General features: G+C 42.0%; 1 protein-coding gene and 1 pseudogene across 1 annotated transcript in view; both read right to left on the bottom strand.

The window, feature by feature from the left end:
- LOC124617679 (SEC14-like protein 2) overlaps nucleotides 1-25233 on the bottom strand; it is a 264785-nt gene that overhangs the window by 52350 nt on the left and 187202 nt on the right. Inside the window, exon 3 of the mRNA XM_047145285.1 lies at nucleotides 12609-12652. Coding sequence (XP_047001241.1) covers nucleotides 12609-12652 — 44 coding nt within the window. The remainder of the gene's footprint in view (nucleotides 1-12608; nucleotides 12653-25233) is intronic.
- On the bottom strand, nucleotides 7232-7349 carry LOC124555013 (annotated as a pseudogene).

The raw sequence follows: 25233 nt of genomic DNA, 5'->3' as shown, positions 1-25233 counted from the left end.
CTAGTATGCAAGGACGCGGGGAGTGCTGTGTTTCAATACAGAACCAGTAACAGCAGAACGGGTAGGTCAGTGATTTCGAAAGTGGACTAGGCACAAATAACGACTCAAGTGCTAACATTAAACTACTGTAGATTGGTAATTAGGCTGTTACAGTAGTGCGCACATACTTTAACTTACCATAACGCTAGCGGACTATTCAAAAGCGGTTTTCATCTTCTTTCTTGTTACAAACTTATCGATAATTAGAAACTATAATTAGAAACTATCACCACAGCACAAAAGCAATAAACTGCAGCACTTACATTAAATTCAACTGCAAGTAAGAACGGAACTAATTAACAAAACTACAACTGAGCTACAGAACGACCAAGAAAATACAGTAACTGGTTTTGGCTAGTTTAAATTTATCTATGGATTTGTTGACTATCGATAGTGCGTAACCATTTTTCGCCGTCTTATTGCAAATCAAAATATCTTTCTACACGGCAGCTAGGTCGTGTGTAGCTTCGTTACGTAATTTGGAGGGGGTGGTGTGGTGTGGTCGGGACGCCCCCGAACGCAACCTTTGTCTATGTACTCGCTATAGTCACAAACTATGGCGGGCGAGTTTAGGCTTGTTCTGCGCACCTACATAATGCATTCTCCGGCAGCCAATCACCGTTCAGTAGTGTTCTGAGCGCTCTGCTCTGAATGTCGTACCCAATGCAAGCATTAAACGTGATCGTAGCAAGTTATTTAGTGAATTTTTATTCCATTTATTGCAAGCTGTCGTGGCTGATGATGGTGGTAAGCGACAAATTCTACACAAGAAAGTGAGACACACAATTTGCATGATACGCGTTTATATGAATTGCAAAACACATATATGCGCGTGCCGAACTGTCGCTTGGAACCGGCAACAGTGCAATCGCAGTCCGTTTCTCGACCTGCGCGAACCGCCATCGTTCGTGGATCGGACTATACCTTCTCCGGTTTCACCTCTCGAGGAAGAAAGGGCTGCCATTCCTCTCGACATACAGGAACCTTGAAACTGACCCTAGCAGAGTTCAAGCCGCCATGAGGGAGAAGATTGGGAACACTCCATATTACTGTCCAGCTGTGCAAGCTCGTTCAGCAACGTCATGTACTTCCAGCCTTTGGGCAAAGCAGTAGATAGACTTAGTAATTTTCATGCATGTTCAAGATATTTAAAAAGTGTTGAGTACACAGTTTATCTTAAAAAGATTTTTTCAAGGTGATTTGTCTACAAAAGGAAATATTTTAAGATCCACTTTTTTTGTAATGTGTTTCAATTGTTTCACACAATAAATCTGAAATTAGAGGAAACTCACTTAGCAGCAACGAAACATCTGAAACTATGAGTAAATGAAGGGAAATAATTTTTAACAGAATTATAGATAATTTAATAGGTACGGAAACAAAACTGCTATTTGAAAAACTTTTACATGAGGCACAGAGAAGCGATTTTTATGGAGTGTTTTTGAAGTATATCGAAAAAGAAATTGATTTCAGTGATGGTAATATTCTTAAGCATTTGCATCTAGTGAAACTTACTCATGAATGGAAATCCAGTAAGAGTCTTACCTTTTTTAGGATTTTTGAAAAATTTTAATCTTTGTGATTTTTATGAAGAATTCTGTAAATGTAAATTCACTCTCAGTGAAATGTGTGAACTGAATTTTGAAAGCGTAGCGAGTGAATGAGTTTACACTTTCAGCAAGTTTCCTAAATCAGCACTACCAAATATGTATACGTTCATTTTATTTGTACTAAATATACCAGTATAAAACGTCTTCATTGAAGAATATTTTCAATAGTGAAAAAGGAATGGCGTGATGAAAGACCCAAGTTCCTCAAAACTTGTATCATCAGAAACTGATGTAACGTCGAATTATATGAGGGCTATCCAGAAAGTAACAGATGTTTTGAAATAAAAAAATTAACTATATGGGAAAAAATGAATTTTATTATATACATTTTAAAGGTGTTCTCTTGAGCTTTTTTTTTTTTCAAGATAATTGCCATTGAAACTGAAGCACTTATAACTCCGTATTACAAATTCTTCGATACCATCTCTGTAGAAATTTGTCATCGTGTAGGAGGAAGGCAGTAGAAAGCAGAAGACCCTGGGCTGTCCCATGTCGCCACCACCGTCAGTAACAAGTTTCCAGATGCTGAGATTGAATGTAATAAATATCGCAAGTTCGAGCATTTCTTAGCTATGAAATCTTTTTCGAGTATCAGATGCTCACGATATTTGTTGTGACGTAACAAGAAAAGTACGTAGCTGCTATAATACTTAACTTTTAATTCGTCATTGGTTTACAACGTTCTGGATGAGACATTTCATACGATAACTATCAAACTATGTAAGGCTAATGGCGCCTTGCTAGGTCATAGCCATGAACTTAGCTGAAGGCTATTCTAACTATCTGCTCGGCTAATGAGCGATGCTTCGTCCGTGTAGTCGCTAGCAAAGTCGTCCGTACAACTGGGGTCGAGTGCTATTCCGTATCTCGAGACCTGCCTTGTGGTGGCGCTCGGCCTGCGATCACACAGTGGCGACACGCGGGTCCGACATGTACTAAATGGACCGCGGCCGATTTAAGCTACCACCTAGCAAGTGTGGTGTCTGGCGGTGACACCACAATATTGACACAGTTTCCATCCGAAGGAACAGGTCCGTAACAGTAACTGAGGACCATCAACACTCGAACTCATTGTAAAAATGTATTTAAAATCGGGGGTTATAGCTAAGTACGTCGATCAATTCATTACGCACATTAAGGTAAATACACTGCCGAAGAAAATAGTTCACATGGAAAGACAATGGTGATTTTGCTCCAATGAGGGCATAAGCCATCTGGAGGATGGTTGATGTACTGATCATCCGCGTCTATCGCTATCCTTTAATAGGGAGGACGTCAAACGAGCCGACTTGGAACAGGACAGGCCCCACAGGACATTTTAATTTCCACTGTCTATACTTTTACAAATAAATTCATAAAACTTTGTCAGCATGACCAGGAAAGATTCAGGATTCATATTCGCAGCAGTGGAAGTTAGAAAACATAACAAAATAATTTTTTTTTACATGTGAAATTTCATCATTTTTTTCATTTACTATTGGTTGCCTTTGTTGCTATAGGTACACTTTTCTTCATAAGTAAGAGATTCTTCGATGAATTTTGCAGGTCGCACAAACCATACTTACATGTGTATGAAACTCTAGAATTTACCAAATCTATTAAAAACTTTGGTAAAAATTCAGGTAATTAACTATAAAATTTGAGTTTTTTTTAATGAAGTTTAAAATGTAGCAGCTCATTCATTTTTTCATAAATTGAATAAATTCTAGAGTTTCGTACACCTGTAAGTTTGGTTTGTATGCTGTGCAAAATTTATAGAAAGAATCTCTCTTACTTATGAAGAAATGTGTACCTATAGCAACAAATGCTGCCATTAACAAGTGAAAAAAAATTACTTCGTAAAAAAAATTACTTCGTTATGTTTTAGAACTTCCACTGCTATGAGTGCAAATTCTGAATCCTTTCTGGTCATGCTAACAAAGTTTTATGTATTTATTTGTAAAGTATAGACAGTGGAAATTAAAATGTCCTGTGGCGTCCCTCCTGCTCCAAGTCGGCCAGTTTGACGTCCTACTCCCCTTAACAGAGAATGCCCACAGCCAGAAGGCTCATTGTGGCGCAAACGTGTGAAACAAGCAGGCAACTATGCTACGGTGACGCATTCGTGCTGCCAACAGCCAAATGAGCGGAGTCTGAAAGGGGTCAAATTGTGGGCTTGTGAGTGGCGGGACGGTCCTTTCCGAGAATTGCTACGCTAGTTGGACGTGCTGCGTGAGCAGTGGAACGAGGCTGGTGTCAGTGGTCACACGAACATTCCCACACCCGTGGACGAGGTTCTGGCCGACCACGCAGCAAAAACGCCCGCCTGGATCATCGTATTGTAAAGACAGCAGTGGCAGACCGTACAGCTACCACAGCATAGATAAGAGGGCTTATGAGTCCACACTACATCTCACATCTACGTGATTACTCTGCTATTCACAATAAAGTGCCTGGCAGAGGGTTCAATGATCCACCTTCAAGTTGTCTCTCGAACGGCACGCCGGAAAAACGAACACTTAAATTTTTCTTTGCGAGCCCTGATTTATCTTATTTTGTCAAAAAATGGTTCAAATGGCTTTGAGCACTATGGGACTTAAAACCTGAGGTCATCAGTCCCCTAGAACTTAGAACTATCTAAACCTAACTAACCTAAGAACATCGCACACATCCATGCCCGTGCAGGATTCGAACCTGCGACCGTAGCGGTCGCGTGGTTCCAGACAGAAGCGCCTAGAACCGCTCGGCCACACCGGCCGGCTCTCTTATTTTATCGTGATGATCATTTTTCCCTATGTAGGTGCGTGCCAACAGAATGTTTTCGCAATCGGAGGAGAAAACTGGTGATTGAAATTTCATGAGAAGATCCCGTCGCAACGAAAAACGCCTTTGTTTTAATGATTGCCACTCCAATTCACGTATCATGTCTGTGACACTATCTCCCCTATTTCGCGATAATACAAAACGAACTGGCCTTCTTTGTACTTTTTCGTAGTCATCCGTCAGTCCCACCTGATGCGGATCTTACACCGCACAGCAATACTCCAGAATAGGGCGAACAAGCGCGGTGTAAGCAGTCTCTTTAGTAGGCATGTTGCATCCTCTAAGTGTTCTGCCGATGAATCTTAGGCTTTGGTTTGCTCTACTCACAATATTGTCTATGTGATCGTTCCACTTTAGGTTATTTGTAATTGTAATCCCTAATATTTATTAGAATTTACAGCCTTCAGATTTGTGTGACTTATCGCGTAATCGAAATGTAGCTGATTTCTTTTAGTACTCATGTGAATAACTTCACATTTTTCCCTATTCAGGGTCAATTGCCACATTTCTCACCATACAGATATCTTATCTAAATCATTTTGCAAGTCGTTTTGATCGTCTGATGACTTTACAAGACGATCAGTGACAGCTTCATCTGCAAACAATCTAAGACGGCTCCTATGACGTTAATATGGGTCAGGAACAATAGAGGGCCTATAATACTTCCTTGGGGAACGCCGGATATTACTTCTGTTTTACTCGATTACTTTCCGTCTATTACTACGAACTGTAACCTTTCTGACAGGAAATCACGAATCCAGTCGCAGAACTGGGGCGATACTCCGTAGGCACGCAGTTTGGTTACAAGACACTTGTGAGGAATGATGTCGAAAGCCTTCTGGAAATCTAAAAATATGGAATCAATTTGACATCCCCTGTCGATAGCACTTACTACTTCATGAGTATAAAGAGCTAGTTGTGTTTCACAAGAACGATATTTTCTGAAACCGTGCTGACTATGTGTCAATAAATCGTTTTCTTCGAGGTACTTCATAATGCTCGAATACAGTATATGTTACAAAAGCCTACTGCAAATCGACGTTAGTGATGTAGGCCTGTAATTCAGCGCATTACTCCTACTTCCCTTTTTGGGTATTGGTGTGACTCGAGCAATTTTACGGTCTTTAGGTGCGGATCTTTCTGTGAGCGAATGGTTGTATATAACTGTTAAATATGGAGCTATTTTATCAGCATACTCTCAGAGGAACCTGAGTGGTATACAATCTGGACCGGAGGCCTTGCCTTTATTAAGTAATTTAAGCTGCTTTGCTACACCGAGGATATCTACGCGTATGATTCCCATCTTGGCAGTTGTTCTTGATTGGAATTCAGGAATATTTACTTCGTCTTCTTTGGTGAAGGAGTTTCGGAAAACCGTGTTTAATGACTCTGCTTTAGTGGCACTGTCATCAGTGACTTGACCGTTGTTTTCGCGCAGTGAAGGTATTGATTGCGTCTTGCCACTGGTGTGCTTTATGTATGACCAGAATCTCTTTGGGTTTTGTGCCAGATTTCGAGACAGAGTTTCGTTGTGGAAATTATTAAAAGCATCTCGCATTGAAGTACGCGCCATATTTCGTACTTCTGTAAAATACGTGTCAACACGAACTGTTGCGAACGGGTTATTAGCAGTTGGACTACGGGCACGCACACCTCTTTCCCGTCTTCCACTCACGCTACATCATCGACGCCCAACAGGTGCCGTCAGATCGTCGCTTAGAAGATGGAATGGCGCGCCATGGTCTTCAGCGATGAAAGCAGAGCCTGCCTGCACGCAAGTGATGGTCCTTCGCTCGTACGACGTAGACCTGGCGAGCGCTGTCTCGTAGAGTGCTTTAGTCCAAGACACACTGGTCACGCCCCACGCCTTATGATCTGCGGTGTGGTAAGCTACAGCTTTCGTTCACCTTTGGTGTTTCTGGAGGGGACGCTAACCAGCGTTCGGTGTGTACAGGATGTTGCTAGACAGATTCTTTTGCTGTTCTTGCAACAGGAGAGTGATATGCAGTTCAAACAGGATAATACTCGCCAATACACTGCCAGTGAAATTCAGTGTGCTCTGTAAGAAGTGCGGCAACTTCCCTGGTCAGCACGATGCCTGACTTGTCTCCAATCGAGCGTGTGTGCGATATGATGGCGAGAGAAGTGACTCGTGCGGCCGACAACCCTTACAGAACTGCATGGTTAGGTCGAGGAGTCGTGACATGACGTATCCCAAGACAGTATTCGCTGTCTGTACGATCGACTGGATTAAATAGCCAGTGCCTGCATTGCTGCCCCTCGAGGCTACACCATGCACTGATATAGGTGTTACATCATGGTTCGATACGTGGTACCTCAGAACCGCTTGTGCCATTGATCCGTAAATGTAATCATTTCATGTACTCCATATGCACAATTGCAACAATAGATGTTAATTTCTTTAAAGTCAGTACCGCCGTTATACTGTTGTTTATTTACAGTGTTACATTTAACACTTACACAATCATGATTTCGGCTTGAAAGCGCCATTATTGTTTCCTGAAAGCGGGTTAGACAACAACAGTGAAATACTTAACAAGTGATAAAACCGTATAAAAGCACTCCGTCTTCAGGCCACGAGTGGCCTACCGGGACCATCCGACCGCCGTGTCATCCTCCAAGGAGGCTGCGGATAGGAGGGGCGTGTGGTCAGCACACCGCTCTCCCGGTCGTTATGATGGTTTTCTTGACCGAAGCCGCTACTATTCGGTCGAGTAGCTCCCCAATTGGCATCACGAGGCTGAGTGCACCCCGAAAAATGGCAACAGCGCATGGCGGCCTGGATGGTCACCCATCCTAGTGCAGACCACGTCCGAAAGCGCTTAACTTCGGTGATCTCACGGGAACCGGTGTGGCCACTGCGGCAAGGCCGTTGCCCCGATATAACCGTATAAGAATTCATATTTGTAATGCTTACTTATAAGTGTTATAAATTGCTAAGATGGCATACTGTCGTATTAAAATACACTATTAGGCACATTGTCTAAGAGTCGATATTTCTGGCAGAGCCTACTGCTTTGTTTCATTACTGAGTACACCATCTTGACTGAATGACAGTTGGCCAAGTGTCAAATTGTCTTGGCCAAAGAAATTCCTGTTACAAGCAGGTGACCTTTTTTAGGCTTTGGACTCCGTGTCCGGTAGGATAGGAAAGGCAATGAGCAATTTATTTTCTTTGGTAGTTGTTACATCTTTGCAGTACCTGTTTATCTTCGTACAAATGAAGCTGCCTGCTCATAAACATAAACAGTAACAAACCTCTCAACGATATTCGCTGCATCCATAAATATAGCAGTCCAGCTAGTCATTGACGTTGTTTAAAGTACATTTTAGTAGGTAAATATACAGCTTTGTACGCGATATTAACACATGGCTAACTCTAAGTTGTGTAATTTAGTCTCAATTCAGAATTAATACAATTCAGTGCAATTACTTATTCTACTCACTCATTAATTAACCAGTGAGGTTTGAAGCGATATTTATCATGTACGTGTCATCAGGCGTGTGAATCCTGTTATATGTGGTGGTACATTACTTAGGAATAAGTGCAAAGAACACAGACAGGTATGTGAAACATGTCATGTACATAAAAGCATTTAAGCAAATAAAAGAATCAAAAGATTTCATGTTAAACAGCACATTTAAATTTAACATAATAACATAATATCCTCGTATTTGTTAATGGTTGATGAGATACAATTACAAACGTGAGTGCACCGTGGTATTAATACATATGGCTGTAATCTTGGTGCTATAAATCTTATTTATATGTTATAGTAGTGACATCTTATTTATATGACGTAAAAATGACATAGTAATGTTAACAACTCGATCAGGTACCACATAAGAAAGCCCCAGGTGGGTTAATTCCCATTTCGTAACAACAAAGATAAATGTAGCATTATTGATCATAGTTACTTCTTAAAGAGGTAGTAAACAATTGAGAAGAAACACAAGGTCTAGAATACCTTAAATCATTCATTGAAGTCTGTAGGCATGTGGAGTGTAAGTGTAAGGGGGAGGGATGTAGAAGGATGGACGGGGGGGGGGGGGAGGGGGTTATAAAATGACTAGTGAAATGAAGAAGAAGCTATTATAGTGGGGTGTGGGCGTGGTGGGGAACAAAAGGGTAACTAACAAAGGAATAAGAATAAAAATGTCGAGTGAATTGGAAACCTCCAAAAGTATGTATTAACTTTTTTCTGGCGGTGTATCAGTAATTATTAGAGAGGTAAGTCTGTTCATTTGGATGTTGGTTGCAGTGGAGATAAGAGACCAGCACAGGACAGAAACCAGTCTTTGGACTGAATACCACGACACCAATAGCGTCCAAAAAAGAATTCAGTTTGCAAAATCTGTACGAATCCTTATCCTTATGTTATTCGTTCTATAAAGGCAGTATTCAGATTATATTACAAATTATATCACTGGCGCTGTGACCTGTATTGAATCCTATACGCAATTTCGTTGTAAACTATAAACCTCGATATGGTTGTCTGGTAAGGCGAATTAAAGCTGTGAACTGGTGGATTATAGAATATTTAATTATAGGGACCCATCGAGATAGACAATTTCATTTTGTTTATCAGTCACGCTGGGTCAACCGTAAAAATCGCGTAATAAGTTATACAGGTCATGGCCACACGACAGGAATTAACTCTGAATGTGGAATGGTAGTTGGAATTAGACGGATGGGACATTCCATTTCGGAAAGTGTAAGGGAATTCACTATTCCGAGATCCGCAGCACCAAGAGTGTGGCGAGAATACCAAAACTCAAGCACTAGCAGAAATCATCATGGGACGTACGACGAACGTATCCGTTAGGAAAGTGCGGCGAATTTTGGAGTTAACGGGCTGTGGCGCAGATGACCGAGGCCTTTGCTAACAGCACGACATCACCTGCGGCGCCTCTCTCGCGTCGAACTTTAAACAAATGGTTCAAGTGGCTCTAAGCACTATGAGCCTTAACATCTGAGGTCATCTGTCCCTAGACTTCGAACTGCTTACACCTAACTACATCACACACATCCATGCCCGAGGTAGGATTCGAACCTGCGGCCGTAGCAGCAGCGCGGTTCCGGACTGAAGCGCCTAGAACTGCTCGGCCACAGCGGCCGGCGAAATTTAAACGAAAACCGCGAGCTGGTTCTCAGTTGGTAAGAGCTGTATGGCAAGGCGCACACCCCATGAAGAGACGGACTCAAGTTGTCAACAAGGCAGTGCGCAAGCTTGGCGGTGGCTCCATTATGTTGTGGGCTGTGTTTACATGGAATGGGCTGGGTGTTCGGCTACTTGATGACCATTTGCAACCATTCATCGACGTCATGGTCCGAAACAACGATGGAATTTTTACAGATGACAATGTACCACGTCATCAGGTCACAACTTTTCGCGATTGATATGAAGAACATTCTAGACAATTCGAGCGAATGGTTTGGCCACTCAGATCGATTGACAAGAATCCGATCCATTATTAAGGGATGTAATCGAGAGGTCAGTAGGACGGCAGGAGTGTCCGAGCGGTTCTAGGCGCTACAGTCTGGAACCACGCGACTGCTACGGTCGCAGGTTCGAATCCTGCCTCGGGCATGGATGTGTGTGATGTCCTTAGGTTAGTTGTTTAAGTAGTTCTGAGGTCTAGGGGACTGATGACCTCAGAAGTTAAGTCCCATAGTGCTCAGAGCCATTTGAACCATTTGAGAGGTCAGTTCGTGCACAAAATCCTACATTGGCAACACTTTCGCAATTACGGACGTCTATAGAGGCAGAATGGCTCAATATTTCTGCAGGGGACTTCCATCAACTTGTTGAGTCCATGCCACGTCGAGAAGCTGCACAACAGCGGGCAAAATGAGGTCTGAGACCATATTAGGAGGAACCTCATGACTTTGTCACTTCAGTGAAATTATGCACCGAGTTAGTCTTTGCTATTAGCGAACAATGACCTGTCGCCGCCACGGGAAACATACCACTAGTCATAACGCCTGACGCTGAAGAAGTGTTTTCACACTCGAGAGGCTCCTCAGTTATCGAGGTTATTGGGTCGATTAGTTATAATGACAAATATCGACTATATGAGCAGTCCAACATCCGTTTAGAGTGCGTAGGATCAATATAAAACAGCCAAAGAAACTTGAGGCAAATTATTCGTTCCACTAATGAGCTTATGAAAGCTGAAAATAGCACCAGAGATGATCTTGGCTAAGGAAAGCAAATCATTCATTTCATTTCGATGAAAGTTTGAATTTAACTGCAGACGATAAATTGTTCATCATAAAAGTTTCAAATTGTTGGCGGCCTGTAGAAAATACTACTTGCAAGAAACTTTTACAAATTCTGATCAGTAAAATATTATATTTTTTCTTCATCATTTGTCACGATGTGCTCGGGTTATTTAATGATGGGGTACGACTTGACAGTTTTAGTTTTGTGCTTATCACTACTGTAGTCATCATCCTTAAGGTTATTCTACGTACTGGCACTTTTAGAAGAAAGGATATTGCAGAGAAATGACGTAGCAAAGCTAAGGGGATGTTTCCAGATTAAGTCCTCCAAACTGTAGCGGATAGTGCAGATTTATGATATTGTCTTTTTTTATCTCACGAAAGGTGTTGTACGTACTTTCTTCAGTTTTCGGTATTTTGTACGAGGGCGATCTGAAAAGTAATGCCTGCGATTTTGTATGTGAAAATTCTTAAATATTTTTAAACAGAACTAACCTTATTAACATTTTACGTTTTTTTTCTCCATGTCTACGTATTTGCAGTCCTCTGCCGCTAGAGGGCTCCGAATTGTAGCGTGTAACAAGACGGTGTGTAACGTAACTATGTCGATGCGTGAAAAACAGTGTGCTATAATCGGTCTTCGATTTCGAAGAGTTTATGAACACATAGAGAACCCTGTCCTCTAGTATGATAACGAGCGCTGCGACATCTGCAATAATCCGACGCCTTTGGTTCTCTGTCATCGGGCATCCTCCGTTCACTCCCGACTGGCCGCATTCGATTTTCATCTGTTTCCAAACATTTTTGAGGACTTCACTTTGATAGTGATGAAGCGGTGCAAGGAGAGGTGAGGTTATCGCTCCATCAACAGAGTGGAACATTCTAAAGTGACTTATCAAAAAGCTGGTCTCACATTCGGAGAAACGTGTTCGTCGCCTGGGGGACTATGTTGATAAATAAATATGTAGACATGAAGAATACATTACATTAATAATTTCGTTCTAGTTAAAAATCTTTAAGAATTTTCACATGCAAAATTCGGAGCTTTACTTTTCAGCACGTCCTTGTATATTTTCTTCTCTTGTATTTCCAGTTAGATAGTTTCAGATTTTTCTTAAAATAACTGCAACTATATAAAATGATGCACCTTCAGTAAGAGCAATTTTATCACCGTAGAATTTATACGATCCGCCGATAGCAACAAATTACAAGATAGCAATTGGTACTTTATTCTGTATAGAAAATAAGTAACGTACGATTTATAATGCAAGTAGTTACTATGGGACATTGGTACGCTCTGCGTTATGTGGTACTGAGCCCATTTTTTCCACCAGTAACACCACCACCACCACCACCACCACCACCACCACCACCATGACTAGCGGACAGCTCTGAGGGGAAGCGCGCACTTAACTGGCTCTGAGCACTATGGGACTTAACATCTGAGGTCATCAGTCCCCTAGAACTTAGAACTACTTAAACCTAACAACCTAAGGACATCACACACATCCATGCCCAAGGCAGGATTCGAACCTGCGACCGTAGCGGTAGCGCGGTTCCACACTGAAGCGCCTAGAACCGCTCGGTCACAACGGCCGGCGCACGCACTTAACTCTTCCATGCAATGACCTGATCACCATCTACAGGGTCTTCTATCCCCCACGCCTCGAGACTCTGCGGAAAACTTAGAAATTTGATTCAAGATACTGACGCATAATCGGTTTAGTGGAACTGTACGCCTGTTTTCCTCTGTCCGGCCAAATTACTGCAGCGATAATTATCTACGCCACTATGATCTTAAAGTCCATGAAAGTATGTTGAAAACAGACTGTGCAACATTATAAGTAAAGACTTTTATGATTTCTTCATCCTACGATATACATATTAGCATAATAACGTTTCGTACTTACATCTCGCAGCATTTTCTCCGCAGCATCAGCATCGAAATCTCGCGCTGAAAAAAAGAAAGAAAGACGTCAAATCGAGTTGACTATTATGAAATTTGACAGTGTAGCTGCTAAAGCGAGAAAAAATAAAACAGAACGACTACTTTAAATTTTACGTGTTGTTAAGGGAAAATTGAAATCTATTCTTATCTGTTTGTTCTCTTTCACGGCATTATCCTAAGGAATCTCTCTGTCACTACGTCATTATTAAAATCTTCCACTGGCTGTTAACGAAGACCAATATTGAGCACTACCACAACATTGAATTATGTAGAATCTATGCATTTTTCTCTTTGTTTAACTCTTTCATTTGATAGTTAACGGGACATCGTAAAGATAATGTTCCACTTGAAAGTAAAAGCTCTTTGGCCATTCCAGGCTGCTGAATGTTCTGTAGTTGAACTCGGGAGTGACGTGTAATATGCGGTACGATGTAAATCGACGTCTTATTACAACTATCTACATTAATGATTATTTCCTTCTGGGTACTGTACCTGAATTGTTCCTTCAGGGTACTGCAAATTGATCATAGTGAAATCCCACGGATTAACATAATTAATACGTCTTAGTAAGCTTTATTAAATTTAGTTATGGTTTTTACATGTAACTCATTCAAGCGCTTCTTTTGCGATGAAAGAATTAACCATAAATTATAATAACAGCAGCATCAACAAATGCTGTGTTGAAAGGATCTGCGTTGCCGTAAATAGTACAATTGACGTGGCTATAGTTGTGCTAAATAAGTTGCCGCTACAGCAAAATGTGCACCCTCGGCGTGGTATCACTTGTTGCAAATCTTGTTCAGATATGTTATAATACTAGAAATATATGAGTTCAACAGGTCAACAGCGTGGGACAGGGAGGGTTGCAAGGATATCTGAGTGACCACCATCAAACGTTCATTTCTGAGGAAGAGGATGTGGAACAAAAATGGAAAAAATTCAGAAACATCGTCCAGTACGCCTTAGATAAGTTCGTACCGACTAAGGTCCAAAGCGAGGGGAAAGACCCACCGTGGTATAACAATCATGTACGAAAGGTACTACGGAAACAAAGAAAGCTTCATCATAGGTTTAAGAGTAGTCGAATCATAGCTGATAAGGAAAAGCTGAACGAAGCGAAAAAGAGCGTAAAGAGAGCAATGAGAGAAGCATTCAACGAATTCGAACATAAAACATTGGCAAACAATCTAAACAAGAACCCTAAAAAGTTTTGGTCATATGTAAAATCGGTAAGCGGATCTAAATCCCCTATTCAGTCACTCGTTGACCACGATGGCACCGAAACAGAGGACGACCGAAGAAAGGCAGAAATACTGAATTCAGTGTTCCGAAACTGTTTCACTGCGGAAAATCGTAACACGGTCCCTGACTTCAGCCGTCGCACGGACGCCAAAATGGAAAATATTGAAATAAACGATATCGGAATTGAAAAACAACTGCTATCACTTAGTAGCGGAAAAGCATCCGGACCAGACGAGATACCCTTAAGATTCTACAGTGATTATGCTAAAGAACTTGCCCCCTTTCTATCAGCAATTTATCGTAGATCGCTGGAAGAACGTAAAGTACCTAGCGACTGGAAGAAAGCGCAGGTCGTTCCCATTTTCAAGAAGGGTCATAAATCAGATGCGAATAATTATAGGCCTATTTCGCTTACGTCAATCTGTTGTAGAATAATGGAACATGTTTTGTGTTCTCGTATTACGACGTTCTTAGATAATACAAATCTCCTTCATCATAACCAACATGGATTCCGCAAACAGAGATCATGTGAAACTCAGCTCGCCCTATTTGCCCAAGAAATTCACAGTGCCGTAGACACTGGCGAGCAGATTGATGCCGTATTCCTGGACTTCAGGAAGGCATTTGATACGGTTCCGCACTTACGTTTAGTGAAAAAAATACGAGCTTACGGAATATCGGACCAGGTTTGTGATTGGATTCAGGATTTCCTAGAAGAAAGAACACAACATGTCATTCTTAACGGTTCAAAATCTGCAGATGTAGAGGTAATTTCGGGAGTACCGCAGGGAAGCGTGATAGGACCTTTATTGTTTACAATATACATAAATGACTTAGTTGACAACATCGGTAGCTCCGTGAGGCTATTTGCAGATGACACGGTTGTCTACAAGAAAGTAGCAACATCAGAAGACTCGTACGTACTCCAGGAGGACCTGCAGAGGATTAATGCATGGTGCGACAGCTGGCAGCTTTCCCTAAACGTAGATAAATGTAATATAATGCGCATACATAGGGGCAGAAATCCATTCCAGTACGATTATGCCATAGGTGGTAAATCATTGGAAGCGGTAACGACCGTAAAATACTTAGGAGTTACTATCCGGAGCGATCTGAAGTGGAATGATCACATAAAACAAATAGTGGGAAAAGCAGGCGCCAGGTTGAGATTCACAGGAAGAATTCTAAGAAAATGTGACTCATCGACGAAAGAAGTAGCTTACAAAACGCTTGTTCGTCCGATTCTTGAGTATTGCTCATCAGTATGGGACCCTTACCAGGTTGGATTAATAGAAGAGATAGACATGATCCAGCGAAAAGCAGCGCGATTCGTCATGGGGACATTTAGTCAGCGCGAGAGCGTTACGGAGATGCTGAACAAGCTCCAGTGGCGGACACTTCAAGAAAGGCGTTACGCAATACGGAGAGGTTTATTATCGAAATTACGAGAGAGCACATTCCGGGAAGAGATGGGCAACATATTACTACCGCCCACATATATCTCGCGTAATGATCACAACGAAAAGATCCGAGACATTAGAGCAAATACGGAGACTTACAAGCAGTCGTTCTTCCCACGCACAATTCGTGAATGGAACAGGGAAGGGGGGATCAGATAGTGGTACAATAAGTACCCTCCGCCACACACCGTAAGGTGGCTCGCGGAGTATAGATGTAGATGTAGATGTAGATGACTGGAACATTTCACTTGTCATTTCGTGACGCTTCTCTAACTCCGGAAAAAGAACACAAGGTAGTTACCTCACTAGTCACATTGGTTGCCGAATGGAACAGAATTATTAACGACAGCTGTAACCAGTAGAAAATATTTTGGTTATAGTCTTCTGAAGACTGTGCCTTCCGTCCGTATTACACGCGGCGTCACACCTCTTTTGCCCACAAAGCACCTTGCTTCTGAGCAGAAGTATATCGTGGCAGTGACGTAGAACACTTTGTCCGGAGTAAGTAGCTGGCGCCTGTTGTCGATGCACCGTAAATGCTAACTAATGCTGTAGAGTTAGACACTACGGTTGGTCTGACGGTTGTGGAGAAAGTTGCTCGCAACAGCTGCGAAAGTGCCCACCACAAACAATGGCATACTGCACCCGTCATCTCGGAACCGAGCCAGAAGAAACGTTCTCTGCACCACAACTAGGTGAAAGGCGCTCGTCGCAGGTACGACATTTGGCACGTTTATCGAGAACACCAAATCCTTGGAAGATAACCCCAACCGTATGGCCTTCAAGAGAGAACATCAATAAAAGGAAAACAAGAGTGACGGAGAGTAGTCGAATTGAATCAGGTAACGCAATCATGGGATATTACATTTCTGTGTTTTGTGAAGCACACTTTTACATTTTAGAAAAATTTAAAGCCAATTTTGCACCAATTTGGAATCTTATCAAGACCTGTCTGCACATTGTGCAACATTTTTTTCAGTTAGTACGTCATTAAACTGAGGTGAAAAGTCATTGGATGCCTCCTAATATTGTGTCAGACCTCCTTTTGCCCGGCATAGTCGGCGTAATGCGGCAGCTCGACGTGGCATTGACGCAACACGCCGTTGGAAGTCCCCTGCAGAAATACTGAGCCATGTTGCCTCCATAGCCGTCCATGATTGTGAAAGTGTTTTAGATGCAGGGTTTTGTGCACAACAGATCTCTCAATTATGTCATATAAATGTTCAATGGGAATCGTGTCGGCAATCTGGGTGGCCGAATCATTCGCTCGAACTGTCCAGAATGTTATTCAAATCAATTCCGAAAAATTGTGGCCTGGTTACATGGCGCATTGTCATTCACAAAAAATCCATCATTGTTTTGGAAGATGAAGCCGATAAATGACTGAAAATGGTCTCCAAGTAGCCGAACATAACCATTTCTAGTCAATGATCGGTTTATTTGGACCAGAGGACCCAGTCCATTCTACGTAAACATAGACCACACCATTATGGAGCCACTGCCAGCTTGCGCAGTGCCTTGTTGACAACTTGGATCCATGGCTTCGTGGGGTCTGCACCACACTCGAACCCTACCATCAGCTCTTGCCAACTGCAACCCGGACTCATCTAACCAGGCCAGGGTTTACCAGTCGTCTAGGGTTCAACCAATATGGTCACGAGCACAGAAGAGGCGCTGCAGGCGACGTGTGCAGCTAGAAAAGGCACTCGCATGGGTCGTTTGCTGCCATAGCTTGTTAACGCCAGATTTCGCGGCACTGTTCTAACGAACACGTTCGTCGTACGTTCCACATTGGTTTCTGCGCTTCTTCACTCATTCTGTTAGCAGTGACAACTCTACGTAAATGCCGCTGCTCTAGGCCACTGCATTGTCCGTGGTGAGAGATTATGCCTGAATTGTGGCATTGTCGGCACACTCCTGACACTGTGGATCTTGGAATATTGAATTCCCTAACGATTTCCGAAATGGACTTTCCCATGCCTCTAGCTCCAACTGCCGTTCCGCGTTTAGAGTCTTAGTCCCCGTCGTTCAGCCATAAACACGTCGGAAACCATCACAAGAATCGCCTCAGTACAGATGACAGCTCCGTCAAAGCTCTGCGCTTTCATACGTTGTGTACGCGATACTACCGCCGTCTGTATACATGCATATCGATCCCAAGATTTTTGTCACTTCAGTGTATAGATAACTGCGTCGTCTGCAAAAAGTCTTAGCTTACTATTAAAATTGTTGGCAGGTCATTAATACAACATTACCAACAACGGTCACAGTACATTTTTCCCTGCACCCCTCATCACTTCATCTGTCGATGGCTCTCAACCCAAGACAACTTCCCTTGCCAATTCTACAGAAAAATCGTCAGTCCAGTAGGCATGGAATACAGTACCCCCCAGACTGCCTTTATCCGTGCCTTTGATGACGAGTCATGTTAGTGTTGTGCGAGTTGTGTTCCACATGGCCGATATTTTCGAAATCCACGCTGAATGACACGGAAGAGGTCATTCTGTTAGAGATACATCATTATATTCGAGGTTGGAATATGTTCTATGTTGAATGTTAACCGAGGACCTAGAAACGACGGAGAGGCTCCGTCCCCGCCGCAACCGCAGTGGTCCACAACCCCACGACGACTACCGCAGCCCACTTCACCCCTCCGCCGCCCCACACCGAACGCAAGGTTATTGTGCCCCCCCCCCCGTGGACCTCCCCTCCCTTCCCCTCCCCTCCCCTCCCCGCCCCTCCCCTCCCCTCCCCTCCCCACAGGGAACGTCTCACACCAGATGAGTGTAGCCCCTATGTTTGCATGGTAGAGTAATGGTGGTGTATACGTACGTGGAGAACTTGTTTGCGCAGCAATCGCCGACATATTGTAGCTGAGGCGGAATAAGGGGAACCAGCCCGCATTCGCCGAGGCAGATGGAAACCCGCCTAAAAACCATCCACAGACTGGCCGGCTCACCGGACCTCGACACAAGTCCGGCAGGCGGATTCGTGCCGGGGACCAGGCGCTCCTTCCCACTCCGGAAACCCGTGAGTTAGACCGCTCGATGGAATATGTTACAATATTCTACAACCAGTGGACGTCAGTGAGATTTGCAGGCAGATGTGGATCATTTGAGCTAACCTGCATGTAGACGGATAGGACATTAAATTTACTTCTATTACTTGACAAGATTTTTTTGTCCAATAAGCAGGGAATTGAGGATAAATACAACGCTGCGGCAACCATTCGATCAACATGATATGATTTTTTTTGTTATTATGGTTCTAAGTCCGAAGACTGGTTTGATGCAGCTCTTCAAGCTAGTCCATCCTGTGCAAGCCTTTTCATCTCCGAATAATTACTGCAACGTACACCCATTTAACCTTTGTTAGTTCATTCATCTCTTGGTCTCCCTCTACAATTTTTACCCCTAACATCTTCCTCAGTTACCAAATTGACGTCTCCTTCATGCTCAAGATCTGTCCTTTCAACCGCTCCCTTCAAAAATGGTTCAAATGGCTCTGAGCACTATGGGACTTAACTTCTGAGGTCGTCAGTCCCCTAGAACCTAGAACTACTTAAACCTAACTAACCTAAGGACATCACACACATCCATGCCCGAGGCAGGATTCGAACCTGCGACCGTAGCGGTCGCGCGGTTCCAAACTGTAGCGCTGATCCCATCTTCTAGTTAAGATATGCCATACATTTCATTTTTCCTCAGTCTTCATTAGTTACGCAATCTACCCGTCTAATCTTCAACGTTGCTGTGTAATACCACATTTCAAAGGTTTCTATTCTTTCTTTTTCTGAATTGCTTATTTTCCATGTTTAACTTCCGTACAAGGGTGCATCTGATGAAATACCTTCAGAAAAGACTTCTTTATTCTAAATTTGTATTGGATGCTAAGAAATATCTCTTTTTCAGGAACGCTTTTCTTGGTTTTTCCAGTCTGCGTTTTAAATCCTCTTTGTTTCGGCCATCGTCGCTTATTTTTCTTCCCAAATCCCAAAATCTTATCTACTCTTTTGCGTCTCATTACCATATCTCATTTCCTCAACATCACCTTATTCAATTAGACTACTTTCCATTACCCTTGTTTTATTTAGTCGATACTCAAATTATAACCTCTTTTCAAGACACTACTCATTGTATTAAACTGCTCTCCCAGATCCTCTGCTGTCTGTGACAGATTTACAATTTCATAAGAAAACCTCAAAGCTTTTATTTTTTCTTCTTGAACTTTATCCTTGGAGTCCTTTATTGCTCACTCAGTGTGGAGATTCAATAACATTGGGGATGGGCTACAACGCTGTCTTACTCCCTTCTCAACTACTGTATCCCTTTCATGCCCTTCTATGCTTATAACTGCAGCCTGATTTCCCTACAAGTTGTAGATAGCCTTTCACATCATGTATCTATCCTTACTACTTTCAGAATTCAAAGAGTGTATTCCAGTCGACATTGACAGAAGATTTCTCTAAATCTGCAAACCATATAAACGTGGATTAGCATTTATTCAACCTATCTTCTAAGGTAAGTCGCAGGGTCAGTATTGCCTTGCCTGTTTTTACCGTTATCCGGAACTTAACCAGATCTGCCCTGAGATCGCATTCCAACGTTCTTCCATTCTTTCGCAAATAATTCAAGTCAATATTTTGCGAGCATAACCTGTTACACTGATGGATCGGCACTGTTCACACTAATAAGACCTCGATCAGTCTGTCTGGCCTAATCTGTCTGTTTTAGGCTTTCCCATATTTTAATTGGCAGAAGCAGGAAGACTCTGGGTAAATGGTTTCCCTGCGTCAAGATTTTTCCAACGTTGCCTCTAACTATGAAGATGTGCAATATATTAAGAAATTAAGAGAAAGGTAGAAAGGCTACTGACTTATTATGAGATTGAAAACTAAATAAGTTGGAACAGGAAAAGAAGACGCAATATCGCTATCAAGGCAACGGAATGAATAGCGACGACTAATCCTATATTACAGACTATCAGTGTTAGATTGAGGAGCGATAATCTACAAACTAAGGTCGGAGCCTTAGCAGCGGAGATGTTGGAAGTTCGTTGCGTGATCGAAGTTGAAGGACGTCAGCAACCAGTAGTTCTGAAACAGCTGAGTAATTACTAGCCGGCATGACGGCTTTGCGCTGACATTCTTGCCAGACCCTGGAGTGTGACCTTGGCGCATTCACCAAGATGGCGCGGAAGTGCTCAGTGATGAGCTTCTGCTGAGATTAACCAAAACAGCTGCTACAACTGTAATAATCCAGAACAAACAAATTACGAAAGTATCTCATTTGTAGTCATAATGAATCAGAAGACTGGCTATTTATATTAAAAGAGGTGCGTAAACGATTTGAGCACGCCTTGATGCTTTACTGTTATATTTTCCCCAGCACTGCCACACGAAATATGGATAGAAAAAATTGATCTTTCGTTGCGCATTGGCGAATATTATGATGTCAGCTGAAGTGCACTGCTGAAAAGGAACACCGTTCCACGTCAGAGAGAAACTATTTTTGGCCATTTTTATCGCACTGGCTTGAAAATACTAGCCAGTTACATTTGCTGTGTCTTCCGAACAAGCCACAGCCAGGGAAAAAGCACCACAGGCTTAAAGATGCAAGCTGGTGCCAGCGCTATAGAGACTCGCCACTTGAGCGAGTTCCACAAGCGACATGGGTGGCGCTGAGGGTGAAGATAACGATTTCGCCTCGGCCAGTTGCCGGTCGAGTACAATCCGTGAATGACCGGACAACACCGGACAGAAGCCTACTCGGAAGAAAGAAGAGCAGGGCTGACTTAGACAGGGAACGTCGTTTAGTGAACTCTTAAGGGGGGTAGGACGTCAAACGGGCCGACTTGGAGCCGGAGAGTCACCACAGGACATTTTAGTTTCTACTGTATATACTTTCTCAAATAAATTCATAAATCTATGTCACCATGATCAGGAAGGATTGAGGACTCACACTTATCACAGTGGAAGTTCAAAAACGTAGCAAAATACCTTTTTTTACATGTGAAATGTCATCATTTTCTCACTTATTACTGGCTGCATTTGTTGCTATAGGTACACTTTTCTTCCTAAGTAAGAGAGATTCTTCGATGAATTTTCCATAGCATACAAACAGTAGTTACAGGTGTATGAAACTCTAGAATTTTCCAAATCTATTAAAAAACTGTGGAAAAAATTGAGATAATTAACTATAAAACTTGAGTTTTTTCTAAATATGAAGTTTAAAATGTAACCGTTCATTCATTTTTTCATAAATCAAATAACTTCTAGAGTTTCATACACCTGTAACTATGGTTTGTACGCTGTGCAAAAGTCATCGAAGAATCTCTCTTACTTAGGAAGAAAAGTGTACCTATAGCAACAAATGCAGCCAGTAGTAAGTGAAAAAATGATGAAATTTCACATGTAAAAAAAGTCTTTTGTTACGTTTTTGAGCTTCCACTGCTATGGGTATGAATCCTGAATCCTTCCTGGTCATGCTGTTAAAGTTTTATGAATTTATTTGTAAAAGTATAGACAGTGGAAATTAAAATGTCCTGAGGTGCCTCTCCTGCTCCAAGTCGGCCCGTTTGACGTCCTACCCCCATTAAAAGTGAACAGACAGTTGTTGTAAATTGCATTTGCTATGTGCTGTGAAGTTTATCTACGATTATTTGCACTTGGCCATTGAGGGACTTTTCTGTGTTATGTATTACATGCAGTGTTGTTGCAGACTTCATTATTCAACAAGTCACAAAGATAAATTATCCTTTTAACTCATTTGTGTGACTTTGTTATTGATTTGTTGGAGTGTTGTAGAACCTTTGTTCTTCTATCCTGTTACCTGACGTTGAGGCATAGCTGTATCATAGTGGCAGGCAGAAATTGTCTTAGCGGTGTATTGTACCAGAAGCCGTTTTGTAGGGAAGCAGCCTACTCACGCTGTATAAAATTCACATCAGTCTTTCCCTTGTGTGCCAGCCCAGTCCGCTGTAACTAGCTCTGACGTCATAAATGTTGCGCAATACTTTAAAAATCAAGTAAATAACCTGAAACATTTCTAGCATGTCAGGAATAATACTAAATCAATATGTGTTGAATGTCAGTTCAATAACTTTAACCATTTTCGAAATTTGGACATTTTTCTGTAAAAATCATTGGCTCAACAGATTAGAGCTAGAAACTTAAAAATTTATATTTAGATTCCTTTTTCATAATAATTTAGTAGAAACAGTATTTTGGATCTCACAAATTAAAATTTTAGTTGAAATTCATAATTTTCTGGGTTTTGTCTTAGAAATTAAGGAAGCAAGATAGATTAAGTAGGCGAATAAATAAAGCTAGGATGTTTAAATTTAAGTAGAAGGGAGATCCGCTATAATCATAAAGATGTGAGAAGTTTCAATTGAATAACTATAAAACTATAGCGATAGCATATCTCCAAAGGGCAAGTTCAGAGCTTGTCTACTGCGTGTAGTGTAATTAAATTAATTCTCTCGCCCAAAATATTTGACTTAGCCACGTGACTTTTATTATTATTACTTACCTGTGTGCTGAATGCACATTTAAATTGAGAGCTTCATCGGCCATCAGCAAAGGAAGCGATGATTTATTCAATAACTTGAAGTGGTGCATTACTAGCCCAGCGGCTAGTTGGGAGAGCCGATTTGATCAGGCGTTCCCTTAGCCGTCCGCACCGCGACTTTATATATAAGAACGCTGCGCGAGGAAGTAAGGCCTCAGTTCTCTCCAGACGCTGAATAGCACACCACTTGCGCCAGGAGTCGCGTCGCGTCGGTATCATTGCTATAAACAGCCTCGGATGCCGTAATAACGTTACTCGGGATACGCGTAACCATGAAATCATTTTCGAGTGAAGTGTTAATTCTGGGATGACTTTAATGATCTAACTTCAGTTTGCGTATGCCGTATTTTCACGTGCAGCCGCGGGACAGACATTCTACCATTATTTAGCGTGGCGTTTGATGAACATTATCATCAAATTATGGCGAGCATTCACTTAAACATTTAATTTGGACAGTTATAGTTGCATCAGCGCATTAGACTCTCAACTGCTCTGTTAGTCAGATTGTGTGGATTCTTTTTTTTTTTTTTGATCTGTGACTTTCAGAATATAGCGAACGGTTTTACAGGATCGTTTTTGATTATGAATCCCAGACAATCTCCTAATTCCGCAGAGCTATAAGCTGTAGCTATAAGTGTATTTCTCAGATGAAGTGGGCACTAGGAATTCTAATTACAGGCTTCACGTTTTGCTAATCACTTTCTGGTTGCCAATATTGTAGTTAGAGAGCCAGTGTTCAGAACGGCAAAAGACAGCATAAATAATAGGAACATTTATATAACAATTAATTCCACCCGCCGCCCCACATATGGTTAATCGGCCGGTAAATGCATCTTTTCTACATTACAAACACAAAATATTATTAACAACATAATCTCCACCAGCCGCCCCACAATTGGTGCATCGGCCGGGAAATGCAGTGTTTCTACACTACATTTTAAATAACAACAACAATAATACCAGTCGCCCCACAGTTTCACGAACTTACAAACTCGGCCTACGATAACAACAATGGCAACTCGGCCTCCACGTTAGTAGCGACGAGGGTTTACAAAAACATTAGTCCTCCTGTGCGCTCTCGCCCCGCCCCTGTAGTGAACGTTATCTGATCCATCATATTCACTGACACAGTGTTGACCCGACAAATATCGTTGAGAAGAAGACTAAAATTCTTTTGATCAACAGTTCCTTACTGGAAGAGAATATCAAGTGTTAGTGTGCTGTCTCTCCTAGATCATATGGTCTTCCGAAGATCCACAAAAAGGGGTTCCTCTGAGACCTGTTGTCAGTAAAACTGGTACCCCGAGATACCGTGTGCCCAAACACCTTGCTACTCTGTTATACCCACTAATGTGTTGGTTGTACATTACATTAAGAACTCAGGGGATTTCTTAAATCGATTAGAGGGATTGCGTTTGAATTTTAGAAAGTTTCAATGTGGTCTCTCTCTTCACTTCCGTTCCTCTGTCTAATTCGTTATGGTTAGTTAAAATTGGATTTGTTGTTGCAATAAACTTATTTCGACGTGTGTTGTCTTCCACTTTTTATTCGTGACCAGCTCTATGAACAGAGAGAGAAAGTTGCGGTTGCGAACCATTTTCGCCTTTTATTACCAATCTGTTCATGGGTGATTTCGAGAACATGTCCTGGAGTCGACAGAGCATCCTTTTTTTTTTTTTTTTTTTTTTTTTTTTAGATATGTAGACGATACTTATGATGTTTGGCCTTATGGCAGTGAGAATTTAGCCATCTTTTTAGAACATCTGAATTCAATCCAACCAAATATTCGGTTCACTATGGCGTGGAATAGGATGGCCGCCTTCCCTGAATTGATGTGTTGGTCAGAATGATGATTGATAGTACGTTGGGACATGCCCTTTACAGGAAGCTTACTCACTCATTAGAATCTTCAGGCTGATCTTTGCCACCATCAGGCTCAGCGTGAAAGCTGTACTTTGTACCTTGATTCATAGAGACCGCATCTTCCCAGACTCTGAAAGTTTTTCAGCCGAGTTAGCCCACCTCGAAGTCACCTTCTGAGAGAATGATTATAGTGGAAGAAAGATCAAACGAGCGTCGCGACAATAACCAATTTTGAATCGGGTGAGTGAAAATAACGAATTAACATATAAATCTACAGCCTTTCTGCTTTATGCAGGTAGCGTTTCCAGTAGTATTGGTCGTATTCTGTGGAAACACGACGTGAAATGTTTTTCGATCATCATCGAAGATTAGGGCCCTGTTAGCGCATTTCTGGTAGAATGATGTTTCCTGGTGTTTTATTGACGTTAGGTGGTTATGGTATTTTTCATTA

This window comes from Schistocerca americana, chromosome 1 (assembly GCF_021461395.2).
Source record: "Schistocerca americana isolate TAMUIC-IGC-003095 chromosome 1, iqSchAmer2.1, whole genome shotgun sequence".
Classification (NCBI taxonomy): domain Eukaryota; kingdom Metazoa; phylum Arthropoda; class Insecta; order Orthoptera; family Acrididae; genus Schistocerca; species Schistocerca americana.
This window is presented reverse-complemented; position numbering and strand designations above follow the sequence as displayed.